A 16,473-nucleotide genomic window follows, 5' to 3' on the forward strand; every position below is an offset into this window, starting at 1 on the left:
GAGGGCACTTACTGAATGGAGCACTTGGTGTTATATGCAAACAATGAATCATGGAACACTACATCAAAAACTAATGATGTAATGTATGGTAATTAACATAATTTAAAAAAAAAGAAAAAAAAATTTAATGCCTTCCCACAGTCCTTATGATAAAATTTTCCAAATCCTTTGAGCGCCTAGATGGCTCAGTTGGTTAAGCATCTGCCTTCAGCTCGGGGCATGATCCCAGGGTCCTGGGACTGAGCCCCGCGTCCTCAGGCTCCCTGCTCAGCAGGGAATCTGCTTCTCCCTCTCCTTCTGCCCCTCCCCCTGCTTGTGGTCTCTTTCACTCTCTCAAATAAATAAAATCTTTAAAAAAATTTTTCCAAATCCTTAGAGGCCCGAGACCCTTTATGAACAATGTACTGCCTATTATTCTAATCCAATCTCCATTTACTCCTCAAGATCCAATGATGTAGAATTCCCTGCATTCATCCATGTACTGACACATGCTATTCCGTCTATCTGAAATACCCTTCTTTTCTTTCTTCTCCCAGATAATTCCTTATTGAGGTTCAGCTTACTAGTTTCTTCCATAGGTTTCTCCAAGTTGGAGTGGGTACCCCTTTATGCTTCCATAGTACATACTACATATCCTCCTAATATTCATATTGTACTGCAATAGTTTTCTCCTCTAGAGGGAAAAGAATGTCTTTGTAGTCTGTGTTCAGCACTGAGTGTGACACTCAGTAAACGTTATTGAATAAACGAAGAAATGAATATACAACTAAAGTTGTATAACAAACCTCTCAGGTTTGTTTTAGTGATTTCTAGTCCAGTTTGAGTAGGGTGGAAGAAATCTATCCCCACCCTCACCCCCCCAATTAGTTTATAAGAATTTATGGAAAAAGTGGCCTAGTTCAGAGGCAGTTAAATATGGTCAACAGTAATGTAGTAATAATTAACTGAAAAGAGGTTATTCCAGGTCCTGCTAATGAATGTTCAAGACAAAACAGGAAGAAACAAAATTATGGAATGTTAGAAATGACTGTGCACTTGGGGGTCAAGTTCAGCATCTTCATTGCAGAGATGAAAAATGAGCTAAAAGAAATGGATTTGAGATTGTTGGGGGAACTGTGATATAGGATAGGGCAATGGTTCAAATTTGTGTGGCTCAAATTTGATAACCACTGGGACAGCATTTTAAAAACTAGAGAAAGGATTGTTATATTAATTTGTAGTGGTTTAAGGAGGAATAAAAAGTGTAATAAAAAATAAGCAGAGAAAACAATCTCAAGGCAGCAGTGGTGAGAATTAAGTGGTGTGTTGCTACTATTACTGGAAACAATAAAGGATTTGAAGATTAAAAATTCTTTAAGTTTAGGTGAGACTAACCAAAAGATCTAGACTAAGGTAACAGATAGCTCTTAATTATTCATGCTTATAAAGTAATTGACAAATCAAGTCATTTTTTTAATTTGGCTTTGCAGTAAAATTTATTCTTTCAGTACTTTGTTTTGTTTATGGTAATAACATTTGAAGTAGAACTAGTAGAGTAACTAGATCATCTGTGGGTACTGAGGCAAATCATTTAATTATTCATCGGTAAAATTGTTTCGATTAGACCACCTCAAAGACTCTTTTTATTAACTATGAATCCACCAACACTGGTTTGCCATAATCAATCTACAATGCTCCAAGAACAAGTCTAATTCATTTAAATACCTTAATATCATTATTGGTATTTTAGTTTGCTTGGCAACTTTGGTTTTTAGGTTAGTGGGTCAACATTTGGGTGCCCAATAAATCGGTCATATTTATATTTTTAGTTAAGAAACGCAGGCTGCTGGTGAGATAGATTGCAATTCCTACAATCCCAGCCCCCAAATCTGGGTAAGATCACAGAGAATCAAATAGCCAGTGTAAATAACGACAAAAACCTGTCCATCGGAATTAAGGCCTAACATTATCAGTAGGTTAAATAAACGTAACTTTGTAGGCACTGCTGGACCATGCATGGCTATCTTCAAGGCAAAAGGTCCAACATCGGGAGGCCTCCAGGCCTCGCCTCTGCATGGCTTTGGCACCACTTCTGTGCTATAGCTATGGCTGGGATGCTAAGTTAGGCCCTTGGGTCTCAAGAGCTCTTTGGAAAATCCACACCCTGAGAGTTCTCCCCCTCCCCAGGCAAACCCCAGCCTCGTGAGAACAAGGGGAGTTTAGGGTAGGCTTTTCTTTCTCTCCAGATGTCCTCCCCTCGCCCTTGATGCCCAGCGCCAGCCTCCCAAACTGCAGCGGCCGTTACCTCCATCCTGGGAGACAGGGCTTCGCCGTCGCAGCCGCCCGCTCCAGCCATTTTGTCCCGTGGGGCCACGGCTGCTGCAAGGGCTTGTGGGGGAATGGGGAGGGCAGCCAGGGCAGCGCGCGGGGGCGGGGCTTCCGTGGCCAACTAGGGAGCCAGGAGGCGGGGCCCCGGCTGAACGAGCCCGGATCCCACCCACCAAACTCCCTTAGAGAAAATGCTGCAGCCCAAGGTTGAGCTAGCATTCCTTACAGTGGTGCCAGGGAGTGCTTTGTGCGCTTTCCCCCCAAATACTTTGTTGACTTAACAACTCTATAGGGCCTATTTCTCAGGGCAGGCAGTGTAACAGTGGTAAAGAACATGAGTTCTAGGGATAGAGTCTCAATAGTACCTACAATCCTAAATTTGTTGTGAAGATTAAACGGAGATCATAAAAGCTAAGTAAGTGCATCGTGTATCCAGCAGATAGGTAGTAAATACCTGCCGTCATTACTAGCCTGAAGGCTGCAAAGAAAAAGCAAAGTTTATTCATCTTAGAGGCTGTCATTGGATCTCTTCCAACAATTGACTGTTACCAGCTAGAAAATGAGTCCTAAATTTTGCTTAGCGCTGGTACAAATGTGTGATGCAAATTTCGTCATCTTCTGTATCTCTGTGGGCTTCTCCTTCCTCAGTTTACCCAGTAATTTAAAAAGGATTACTCTCAGAAATGTCTCCCAGAGAAGGACCCTAAGCTTTCAAAGGGGATAATGGAAAAAATATAGTATTTAGGTTATGGGTAAGAGGATCATGTTGGCAGGGAAAAAAGGCTTGGCTACAGGTAGAATTCCATGTATCACAATTTGTACCTCTTAACACAAGGTTCTTAGGAATTGAAAACTTCTTGAGAATTATGGGAGATGACACTGAGTATGGAGATAGTGTAACCAGTATAACACATCTTACTTTATAAAACAAATATATCCATTAAAAAATGTTTCAACTTTTTGTAAATCAAGTGTTTTGGTACACTATGTGTGGGACCTAGTTTTTTAAAGGACATAATGAATAATCTTAACCTAAATTTTCTATTAAATCTCTGGATCTTCCCATTCCTGACAAATGTTGACCCCAAAGCCCAATAATTTCCATATAAGAGAGAGCAATTTCTAAACTGTTACCCCAAAAGAGAAATGGCAGGATTTTGAAAGCTAAACTTTCTTCCTCTAAACTTCATTTTCTCACTTTCTCCCACTCCATCTCTCCATCCTACTTTAAACAACATGGACAACTTCTGTCAGATATGCCAGCTCAGTCTTTGATTTCTCTCTGCACAGGACTGACCCAGTGTATTAGTCCACTCAGGCTGCCATCATATAATATCACATACTGGGTGGCTTAAAAGAACAACATTTATTTTCTCACGGTTCTGGAGACTAGAAGTCCAAGATCAAGGTGCCAGCATGCTTGGTTTCTGGTGAGAGCTCTATTCCTGGATTATAAAGGGCCACCTTCTCTCTGTATCCTCACATGGGAGTTGGTGGGAAAAAAGGAGAGAGCGTGAGCAAAAGCTCTGACATCTTACAAGGGCACTAATCGCACCATGAGGGCCCTTACCCTCATGACTTCATCTAAACCTAATTACCTCTGAAAAGGCCCCATCTCCAAATTCCATCACAATGGGGTTAGGACTTCAACCTACGAATTTTGGGGACACAATTCAACCCACAGCCCTTAGTAAATCAACCACCCAAGAATACTAGGTATTTTCAGTTTGGAGTTTACAACCAATTAATTATTATGAAGGCTGGTTCTTGAGAATAAATTGAATAGTTGACGTTAGTTTAAGTTTTTGAAATTTTTTTATATATAGAAATCAGTGAAGCTTCACTTATAAAATAACTAACACATGATAGTACAAAGATGGTTTAAAAACTGACTCATATTATTTTATTACCAAATCAATTTCAATAGTAACAAATTTTCTTAAACATATTTAATCAGGTAGTTTCTGGAAGATGGGTTAAATGATGAAAAAATGGGCGACCATGAACACACCCTTTAATTTCATTTCCAAATTGGTCCTTCATTCTGTAGATAATGTCTTGGACGTCCTCTTTGGATAAGTACATGGGCAACTGTCTAGATAGACGCACTGCTTCTCCCTGTGAAGAGAAAGCCTTATGTTTTACCATGATACACCCTGAAGCAGAAAACATTTTATTCCTGGCAAGAAAGAAGACAGAAAATAGATTATATTCTTATTATTCATTCACTCACATATTAAACACAAATTATGTGTTAGTCACTATTGTAGGTTTTACACACAGTAGAGAGTAAGACAAACATCCTTGCTCATGTGAAATTTATATTCTAGTGCGGAGAAACAAAACAGATAAAAAGACAAAGAAAATTTTGGGGCATCTGGGTGGCTCAGCCAGTTAGGCGTCCAACTTTTGATTTCAATGCAGGTCATGATCTCAGGGTCATGGGATTGAGCCCCATGATGGGCTCCACAATGGGCATCGAGCCTGCTTGGGATTTTCTCTCTCCCTCTTCCTCTCCTCACACCCCCCTCTCCCTCTCTTAAGAAAAAAAAAAAAAAAGTCCTGACATGAATGGGAGGTAGAGTCAAAACCTGTTGATGAACTGGTTATGAAGGATACAGAATCAAGGATAATGTCCACATTTTTGGTATGGTGATGCTGTTTTCTGATAGGAAAAACTGAGCATTTAGGGGTAAATGGTATTAGCAAACTGGTTTCTTTGAAGATTTATTTTAAAAAAATTGTACTTCAAAGAGCTTGAGCCTAATATTATTCTAACTACATACCCTCTCCCATTATCTTTCCAACCATCCTCCTCCTTTCCAACTAAACCTATTCTTGTCTTCACTTTGACCTTTGATCTCCTCAACCCCCTTCTTGTCATCTTTCCCTATTTAAGGCACAGACAGTAAGACATTAAGGATACTATTTCTAGCTTCCTGTATTCCTTTTTGATTCCTACTAGAACATAATTCAACTTTATATTCCTCTAGGACCTAAGAGTTTCTCATATACATTACAGGTTCAAATGTTCTTGTTCTACCATATTCATCTTGTAATCCTTATACTTGGATAAACTGTACCATGTACTGTTGGAAAATCACCAAACTATCCTGGCTGGATCCAATATCAATGTCAGCTCTGATGAGTGCTCAATGCTATTTGAACATCTTAGTCTTCTCTAATCAATCTTCTCTTATAGTACCTACAGCTCTTATTTTCAGATCTTTTCTACTATACTCAAAAATCCCCAATGCCTCCCCAGCCTCCTCACTCGCAGTAGATAACTTCTTCTACACCTTCATCACATGTATCATACATGACTTCTCTCAAGTTTACCTCCAAATAGTTTTACTTCCACTTTCCCTCTCTTCTGCTCTTGACTGAGAGAAGTTTCTCCTTTCTAAAACTTCTATCGTTATTCCATCTTCCTTCCTGCCTCTTTTGGAACATCTGCTCTCCAATCTTTTATGTCAGTCTTTTCCACCAACAGCATAGACAAGCTAATCTCTCTTCTTCTTTTTACCACCATATGACTTGCTGCCTACACTTTTTCACTAACTTCCCCACTCTTTAGCCATTGGTAAGTCTTCCATCTGGACTACTTTTCTATTATCACTGCCATCTAGCAGCCATACCAGATGGTCTTCAAGCAACTGTTACTCTATAAAGAATCTGATACTACTTTCTCATTTTTAAATTTCTTTCCTCCCTTGACCTTTATATCTACCCCTCTACTGGTTTTTCTTTTACTCTCCTATCTTTATTTCTGATTCATCTTATTCAGCTTGACCTTAAATGGAAGTATTCCTGTAGATCTTACAGAGGTTCTTTTTTTCCTAAACTCTCTTCCATAACAATCAATCCACAACTGACTTAATGTAATGAGAGGTATAATATTAGTAAAAATATTTATATCTAATCCCAACCACTTTTATTTTTGAAATCATATTTTTTCCTACATGGCTTTTCAATACACAAAACACTACCTCAACTCCTTCAACCTTCATTTAAGTTTATAATACCTCTTCCACAAGAAAAGATTCCTTTTGAAGTCATTAGAAACTATCAGTGTTAAATCAGAGGGGGAGATGAACCATGAGAGATGATGGGCTCTGAAAAACAAACTGAGGGTTCTAGAGGGGAGGGGGTGGGAGGATGGGTTAGCCTGGTGATGGGTATTAAAGAGGGCACATTCTGCACGGAGCACTGGGTGTTATACACAAACAGTGAATCATGGAACACTATATCAAAAACAAATGATGTAATGTATGGTGATTAACATTACAATAAAATATTTAAAAAGAAAAAAAGAAACTATCAGTGTTAAACTGCTCACACAATAGGCTAGGAAGTTCCACAAGACAAAGTTCTTGAAGGACTTACAGAATGCTACTGAATACAATCTTCGGAAAGGGTAAAAAGTGGACTTTACTGAAGCCTGACCCTCAGAATACAGTGGGTACATCATTATTATAGTCTAAACAAAAGTGGCCCATTTTTTTTTAAAGGGAGAAAACAAATATTATTTACGTTTGGTTTGTTTTTGAAATAATACCAAACTTGAGGGATAGAACTTCAAACATAGAGACATTCACTATTGTTTTCCAACCACTATCCTATACTTGGGACATTTAAAACCTTATAATCTTCCTCCATCCCCTATTACTTCAGAACTTATTTTTTAACCCACTGTTACACTTCTCATTTGTGGTAGATATTCCTAGGTAACTGAAATTTCCTTTTATTCAATAATACATCTTTCACTTTTCTTCCCTTTTTCCTCTTGAAGACATCAGGGATTGAAATCCCATCGTAGTTCTGTATAGACAGGTATTTGGTATAAAGAGAGAAATTTTGAACCCCTTCTTAAAAATCAGAAAGAACTTCACTATAAAGGGTCTCATGCATTAAGGCTCTTCCTCAATATGCACTCAAGAAATAATGTTAGAGTAAGGATCCATTATAGAGTTTACTACAACCAGTCTATGATATGAAATTTTTAATGGAGTTTTCTTTTTTTTAGTAGTATTTCTTCTTTGAAACAGATAATAAACCTTATAGAAACTTTACTATTTTAAAAATTTACTATTTTATTAAGAAACAGTTAAGAATGTTAAAACCTAACCAACCTACATAATCTAATGCATACCTCTAAATAACTTATCACTTTGCGAGGTCTACACTCATAAACTTCCTTTGCATTTTTGTTTAATATAGAATTAAGAATTTCTTTTAAGTCCATCACTCCATAGAATGGGAGACAATTAGCCATTTCTTCTATTTCCAAGTAGTCTTCGGCAATGGAAGCACCTAAAAGAAAAATAAAACCACATGGAGATAGTTTTGTTTAAATTATATACCAGAAAATGTCTATTAAAAACAAAATCACTGTTAAAACATTTAGTGAACCTTCCTTAGAATTTAATATAGTCAGGATAAAGTTTTGTTCCTTATTTGGAAATCAAATAATAATTTCCCATAGGATTTCACATTAAGTCATAAGTGCTCATAGACACCACATGTGCTTTATATCACTTCATTTAATCTTAGTTATTGCACTTCTGTTCCCTACATTTGTTTAGAACATTTCTTACTTTGGAGAGAAAATGGAGTCCCATGATATTTATTAAAATAAAACTGGTTTAAGTGTTTTAACAACTGCTGCTGTTCAAATTCTATTCTACTAGTTTAGTACTAACTTAAAGGCCTGAATTATTTCTATGATTATTTTAACTTACAAATTATAAAAATACTCACATAGTAATTTATTTTTTCCAGTTTTATTGAGATATAATTGATAAACACTAAGTTTATGGTGTACATAGTATTGATTTGACACACTTATATATTGCAAAATGATTACCACTATAGTAACTTAATATATTACTAACTTGAGAGAATGAAATACTGTTTACTCAGTAATGTTGACTCAAAATATTTTAGTAAAACAATATTTAAAACTGACATTTATTAAACTACTTTAAATAATTTAGTGACTAAAATAAAACTAAAAACCAGCTACATGATTAGATATATAATGGGGTAAAATACCCGTAACAGCATAAATTCCAAAGGATCAAATTTGGCTTTGGAATGCATTTTAAGATGTTGCAAAATAGCAGATATTTGACTTCTTTGGCTCTGTGTAACAGTGTTCTTAATATTTAAGTCCACCATGTTACCCAGAATTAAGAAAATGAGACAGTTCAATGTTGGGTAAGTGGTAGTTATCAACAGATGAATAAAAAAAAAAAGGAGTGATTTGGCCTGAAGAGTTTCAGATCCTGAGATGTCAGTGATCCTATCCCTAATCTGTTTCCAGTTACAGATCACTTCCTTGACCTGGATAAGATGCAATGGTGGTACACTAAATAGACCAGGCATCCCTGGAAACAACTGGAGAGTAAGAGAAGATCTATAATCAAGCATTAAGGAATAAAACACAGAGTTTGGTCAAGGGAGACAAAATGAGAATTTGAGCAATCAGGGGAACTTAAATGGGACTTGAAACAGGACTTACATAGGCAAAGAGGAAGAAGTAGAATATTATAGTTCACATCTTTTTACATATATAGATAAGGAAATTACAAAAATATTAGCCCAGAGACTTTTCACTATTGCTAGTTCTTTACCTTTTATAGAACAATTAGATGGAAAAGTCTAATAGTGACTACATTTGCCTTGGAAAATCATAAACATTTCACAGAACTACTTATGGATATGGGTAAAGTATTTGGCAACAGATGAAGAAATTGAGGAATACTTTAATCATCGTGTTTGCAAAATTCTGATATGGGAAACTTACAGACATTTGGAACCATGTAACAATAAACTTTCAAGAATTCTCCTAAGATTCTATGAAATGCTTCCCAATTTTCAGGGAAAATACTTCAAATGAGTAAGTGGTTTGACAGGTTTTCACTTCTTAAAATACAGAATTCTTATTGATGTAGAACAAAAAACTATTCCCATGAACAAGCAAAATTCTCAGGATCACATTCAGAAACTTTTCCCTCAAAGTCAGATGTGTTCCTCCTCTCTTTTAAATGTCCTTATCATTCACAGATGTTTTGTGACAACTGGAAAACTGCTCATCCAAAGTTAGTCCAAGACAACAAACTCACGAAGAGGAGACATGGTCTTTAAGAAAACATAATATAAAAATTAATGCAGGAAAAAAAGGCTTAAAAAAGAAGAAAACATGAGAGTTTTTAATTTGATCTGTTATTGCTAAGATAAATAATGCTGATCACAATCTAAGAAAAATTAATTCCAATCAAAATCAAGTCAGTTTGCAGATGACTCTTACTCATTTTTATATCGTTGGTGCCTTGCAAAGAACCTGGCATTCAACAGGACTTAAAAAACACTATCCACAAACTAAGAGCTAAAAGCGTTTGTCAGACAGAAACTTATTGATAAGGTAACTAAAAAATAAACATGTTCTTGGAAAAGACAGGGAAGTAGTTATCTTAACCTTAAAAAAAATTGCTGTGATAATAACATTTTTCATGAAAAAAATGGCACCTGCCAGCAATACCACATAGTTAATTAGAAAAACAGATTAAGAAAAAAATACCTTATTACATACCTATACACACCCCTTGCTTCACATTTCAAATAAATTAAGAAGATGCTAGGGGTCTCAAGGAAGATTTCTAGGAGGACTAAATGGCTAAAAGAAATGACTGAAAAGGGTACTGAAGATGGGAAGAAAAGAGAATATTCGAACACCTACCATTGGCAAGTACTATGCTAACTGATTTCCCTAAGTAACTCTCTAGTGCTCACAACTACTTTATGAAGTAAATATCTCAAGTTTTGTAGGAAGCAATGTAACAAGTTAGTTAAAAGCTAGACTGTAAAGGTGCTTGGGTTCAAATCCTGGTTCTACTACTAACTGGCACCCTTAAGCAAACTTCCCTGTGCCTTGACTTTTCCATCTATAAAATGGAGACAGTAACAGAACCTACTTCATAGGGCTATTAGGAAGATTAAATAAATTAATACATTTACTATTTAGAATAGTGTCCTGTACATTATAATTATTCGATATTAGTTGTTATAATGAGAAAGCATTGAGGCTACTCCAAATCTAAATATCCAAGACTGAGGTAGAAGGTATGAATGACCTTTTTGAAATATGATTGTTTTTACATAGCTGACATGGTACTTTTGGTGAGGCAAAAATATACCCTGATATATACATTATGAAACCCAAATGAAACTTCTGGAACAAGACTTATTTTTTCTAAGTCAGAAAATAGTAAACCATATAATCATACCTGGTATCCATTTTATCTTGAAACCATTTGCTGTGAGACGAGGATCAGACAGGTAAGTTGATCCACTATATCTCTGATCATCTGTGGTCATTTTACATAAAATCTCTAAATAATGAGATCCATTAAAAAGACTGAAAAAGAAATTATGGTCCTTTAACTTATTAAATATGTAAAATGAAATAAAAGGATTTATGGAAAAAAGTTAATGCAAGGGCCCCTTAAAATGATCCGTAACCAAAATACAAAGATGTAAGTAGCCCTGTGAGAAACTTTACTTTTTTTACATCTCTGTTAATATCTTTTAGAAGACCTACTATATACAGTATACAGAAAGAAGAATGGACATAAAAGAAAGTTTCTTTTAGAACATTACAAACTAAATGTGAAATCAAAAACTCTGCTCTCTCTATATAATACAAATGAAAACTTTATTTATAAATAATGCCATTGTTATATTATTATTATTTTATCATAAGGTTGTTGTGAAGATCAAAGGGCTTAGTAAAGTTCCTATCATATGGTAAGTCCTCAACAAACATTAGCCATTTTTGTTATTACTGAGCTCTTACTTTGTATTTTATAGAGATCTAAATTACTCCATTGAGAGATAAACTACACAGTCTGCATTAGAACCATAGTGAGAAAACTGAGCCCAACCAATAATTACGCTCTTTCAGAAAAACTTATATTAATTGTGATGGGCATGTCACATTTCAAAAGAAGGGTGAAAACAATTTTGAATTCAGCTTTGTTGTTGTCCATGTTCAAATAAGAAAGATTTATTTTCAGGCTAGTATGGGCCCCAAATAATAGTTTTTAATGTATTTGTTTTTGAATAACAGAATATCACAAAGGAAAACATCTTTAAAAATGTTTAATTTGTACAAGTACAAAATGATTTTTAAGATATAAATGAAAGTTCACAAATACCATTTAGAAAAGTAATCATATTTAAAATTTCAGATACACCCTAGCTCTTTTTAAGGGAAGAAAGAAAAAGTACTATCAGATTTTTGAACTGTTTAATACAGCAAAAATCTGTATTAATTCTTTTTCTAATTCTTTGATAGTCTGCTAAACCAATCTTAAGAGAATACTATGAAAGATGCTGGATTTAGGTGAATGTGATTACTGTTGCCTTAATTAAAAAGACAGCTCTGACAAATGTTTTCCCTGTGTCCTGGCATTTTTTTTCCTTCTGGTAGCAGGGCTTTTTTTTTTTTTTTAAATATAGAATTATATTGTATTTTTATATGTATCAAGAGCAGATAATTAGAAGATGAAATTCAAAAAATAACCCCATTTATATTAGCATCAAAAAACAAAACACTTAGGAATAATTTTTCAAAAAAACAATACCTTTATACTGAAAACTACAAAATGCTGCTGAGAGAAACTTCTTAAAGAAGACTTAAATCAATGGAGACCATTGTTCATGGACTGGAAGATGCAGTATTGTTAAGATGGCAATTCTCCCCAATATGATCTACAGATTGAAAGCAATCCTAATCATAATTTGGTAGCAGGGCTTTTAGCACAATTGTATTAAAGATTTTTTATTTATTCTTGGGGGTTCTGAAACAAAGTTATCTAGTGAAGTGTCCTAGAGAACAAACCCTCAATTATCTTTCTAATTTCAGGTTTTTATCTCCTTTTCAGACATAGGATTCTCTCCTGTCAGACCAAGAAAAGAAATATTAAATATAAAAAAGGGAAATGTTAATAGGCTAGCTGTTAGCTATTCATTTTTACACAAAACAATTTGCTCATGTAGGATATTAAAGGGAAATACCCCATTTTGCAATCTATAATAAAATCAGTTCAGGCAACAATCATCAATGGATGAAACCATTAGACGGAAAGGTTGACAGGGAATTTTAAGGTATGAGAGCAGGCTGTCCGCGGCTGAAGCCAGTAATAAGTACCTTTTGATGTGATGAAATATGAAGCACATATCACAACCTATTAAATAGTCATACCAGAAAGTAGAATCTAAATCTATTCAATCCTCCTGAGCTAACTTCCATTTAAACATGGGAGAGGAAAAAACAAGTTGAACACTACCATGAGGAAGCAAAGGGACAATCTGAGACAACAAGATATTCTAACAAGTGACTTAGTATCAACAAGTTAATGTTGTAATATTTAGAAGAGATTTAAGAGACAGACAAAATGTAATAGCTGGATCTTGTTTAGATACAAGTTAAACTTAATAATTTAAAAACTATAAAAAAGTTATTTGGAGAAAATGAGGAATACTTCCAAGGAATTAATATTGTGAAAGATAGGAAAAAGTCGTTGTGCTTAGGTAAGTCAGTTTTAAGAGAGACAAATCGAAATATGTTTGGGTGGGAATTGTCTAAAAATTGTCTAAAAAAACAGGTGATGGGTATTAAAGAGGACACGTTCTGCATGGAGCACTGGGTGTTATACACAAACAACGAATCATGGAACACTACATCAAAAACTAATGATGTAATGTATGGTGATTAACATAATAAAAAAAATTAAAAAAAACTAGGAAATAAAAAGAAAATACGTGTGTGTATATATATGCATAATATACATATATATATTTGAAAGGAAAAATAAACAAATGTGGCAAAATCTTGATAATTGTTGATAAAGGCATTCATTATATAATTCTATTTGGTGTATGTTTGAAATGTTAAAGAGTGTAAAATGACAGAGAGTCATGACAACCTAACTTCAAAATTATCCTAGGCAAGTCACTAGTGTACAGGAGAACTGAAGTTGATATTTACTAACTTTAGAAGTAAACTATCTAGAATAGTCTAAATACTTCTTTAAAAACAATTCCATTAAAGATTAGAAAATCAAGTTTTAAAAAAGATTTCTTTAAATAAACTTTTCCCTACCAGAAAACACTTCTAACTTTTTACTTTCAGTTTCTAATCTAGTATGGATTGATAAATGTTTTGAGAGTTAAAAAAAGAATTATATTATTTCACCATACTTCTCTGTTAATATAATGGGCTTTTCCAGTGGCTCTGCAGGAAGTTTATGATTCTCAGTAAGTCTTTTAAATAGCAGGGCTTCTTCCACTCTGTAAGGATTTAATAACATTATCTCTCTTTTGGATGTAATTAGCCACGCATCAGGAAACTTGAGATTGTGAAGCAAGCAAAGTTCCTCCTTCTCTTCTAAGTCAATGTTATGTTTCTCAAAATTTTTTTTTAAGTTTTCCATAGAAAAGGGGATCTGAACTATTTTAATGTTTTGGTTCTTTTTTTCAATTTGGGATTGAAAGAGCTCATCAACTTTTGGCTGATTAGCTAATGAAGTTTTCAATTTGTGCTTCTGTGCCAAATTCCATGCACTGGTGGGCTTTATCTTTTTTCTGCCATCCTTAAATGATATTTGTGGCTCCTTTTCAATGGCTCTCTTGATTTGCCTATTGTATCGTTCCAAATCTTTAGTAGCCTTCTCTTCATATCTGGGAATAAAGATAAAATAGAACTAATGAGGTCATAATCAGAAATGTATTAGCCATCTAAAGTAAATTTTATAAAAACCAAAGAGCTGGTGTTCCAAGTCTGATAATGATGAAGGAGCTTGTACTGGACTAACCCTCCCATATATACCTCTAACTCTAAAGAAAATACAGAAATAAACTATTTAAAATGGACATGGAAGAGCAACCAAAAACAGGCAGATATTGGAATGATTCAACATTCGAAAAAGAGATCCATATTTATATAGCTTTTACCCAAAGGGCAGTTACCAGCATTAAAGGTAGTGGCAAAAAATCAAGCAATAAGCTACACTGTTTTTAAAAATTTTTTTAAATAATTTTTATTATTTTTATTTCACATAATATTACATTATATAAGTTGCACTCTTACTAGCTTGAATAACCAGAACAGAGTTCCTTGCTTCCACAACAACTGGAAATTGAAGGAGAAAATCCCAGAAAATTCCATATGTGGAAGCCTAGAGGAAAACAACTGCTAGAATGTTAAATGAGCTAAACAGAGATTTTAGTGACTACCTACTTCAGAGTAAATGGAATTTGGAGTTTGAATTCTATATAATTAGATGGCTTAATAAACACTTTGGGCTTTAAATTAAAACTGGATGAGGGCTACATCCTAGGGTAAGGGAAAAACTTATGTCCTAGAACTAAGGAAGCTGCCCTAGGATTAAGAGCAAAATTTAAACAGTCTCTAAGGAAGTATAAAACAGGCTTCCAAGCTCAGTGTGATCTGTCAGTAACTTAAATAGTTGCAGAACAAACACCAACACTTTTCAGAAGAAGACAATAGAATCTAGAGTTTCTTTAACATATCACCCACAATGTCCACTAAATAATTAAAAGTTATCATTCAAACAATAAAATGGGAAAATATGAGTCATGATCAAGAGAAAAAGTGGCCAGTAAAAACCAACCTCAACATGACTCAGATGTTGGAATTTGGAGGGAAAAAAAAGTTATTTTTTAAATAGGTTTCCATAAATATTTAAGGACTTAAAGGAAAAGATGATCCTAATGAGAGAACAGAAGAGGAATCTAAACAGAGAAGGGAAATTATAAAAAAGAACCAAAGGGAGATTCTAGAGCTAAAATGTATACAGTATCTGAAATGAAAAATTCCCTGGGTAGGCTTAACAGCAGATCAGAGATGGCAAAAGAAAGGGTCAACAAACTTGAAGACAGAGCAGTAATTATCCAATCTGAACAAAAGAGAGAAAAATGAAGATTAAAAAAAATCCCTGTGGCCTATGGCACAACAAGCCACCTAACATATATGTAATTGGAGTCCCAGATAAAAAATATGAAAGTGAAGAGAGAAAAAAAAGAACATTTGAAAAAAATTATGGATGACAATTAGGCAATTTGGATAAATGAAACATTTTATAGATCCAAGAAGGTCAGTGAACCCCAAGCAGGAGAAATACAAAGAAATCCACGGATAGGTATATTAGAATCAAACTGCTGATAAACAAAGACAAACAAAATCCTTGAAAACAGTGAGAGGAAAAAAAAAAGACATTACAAAAAAAGAATACCACAAATGATGGATATAACTTCTCATCAGAAGCAATGTAGAGCCAGATGACAGTAAGTAACATCTTTTAAGTGCCAACAGAATCCAGAATTCAATGATACAAAGCAAAAATGTCCTTCAAAAATGAAGATGATATAGACATTTTTGGATAAAAGAAATCCTAGAATCTGTTGCCAGCATAACTGCACTATTAAGAGTTGACACCAGATAGAACTGTGATCTCTAGGAAAAAAATGATGAGCACCAAAAATGCTAACTATGTAGGTAAATAGCAAAAAAGGATCTTAAAAAAAAAACCTCTCATTTCTTTGAAAGATAACTTTAAATTTTTAAAAAATAGCATTTTGACCATATGATTTCACTCATGTGGAGTTTAAGAAACAAAACAAATGAACATAGGAGAGAAAAAAAAGAAAAGAAGGCAAATCATCAGAGCTTCTTTTTTTTTTTTTAAAGATTTTATTTATTTATTCATGAAAGACAGACAGAGAGAAAGAGAGAGAGGCAGAGGGACAAGCAGGCTCCCCAAAGAGCACAGAGCCCGATGAGGGACTTGATCCCAGGACCCCAGGCTCATGACCTGAGCCGAAGGCAGATGCTTAACCATCTGAGTTACCCAGGCGCCCCTTATATAATAGAACAAACTGAGGGTTGCTGGAAGGGAGGTGGGTGGGGGGATGGGCTAAGTGGGTGATGGGTATTAAGGAGGGCACTTGCTGTGATAAGCACTGGGTGTTGTATGTAAGTGATGAATCACTAAATTCTACTCCTGTAACTAATATTACACTATAGATTAACTAACTGGAATTTAAATAAAAACTCCAAACAAAAATAAATAAAGCATTTTA

General features: G+C 34.7%; 1 protein-coding gene across 4 annotated transcripts in view; it reads right to left on the bottom strand.

The window, feature by feature from the left end:
- Positions 1-4,184: 4,184 nt before the first annotated feature.
- PMS1 (PMS1 homolog 1, mismatch repair system component) overlaps positions 4,185-16,473 on the bottom strand; it is an 87,218-nt gene continuing 74,929 nt past the window's right edge. For 3 of the 4 annotated variants that reach the window (XM_031037534.2, XM_031037491.2, XM_081813984.1), the window contains 4 exons: positions 13,573-14,052; positions 10,596-10,726; positions 7,460-7,620; positions 4,185-4,425 (listed from right to left, as the gene is read on the bottom strand). In XM_031037534.2, coding sequence (XP_030893394.2) covers positions 4,261-4,425; positions 7,460-7,620; positions 10,596-10,726; positions 13,573-14,052 — 937 coding nt within the window. In that variant the 3' untranslated portion in view covers positions 4,185-4,260. The remainder of the gene's footprint in view (positions 4,426-7,459; positions 7,621-10,595; positions 10,727-13,572; positions 14,053-16,473) is intronic. The other variant, XM_031037669.2, reaches the window with a different exon arrangement.

The sequence above is a fragment of the Leptonychotes weddellii genome, chromosome 3 (assembly GCF_054177405.1).
Source record: "Leptonychotes weddellii isolate Sample4059 chromosome 3, ASM5417740v2, whole genome shotgun sequence".
Classification (NCBI taxonomy): Eukaryota; Metazoa; Chordata; class Mammalia; order Carnivora; family Phocidae; genus Leptonychotes; species Leptonychotes weddellii.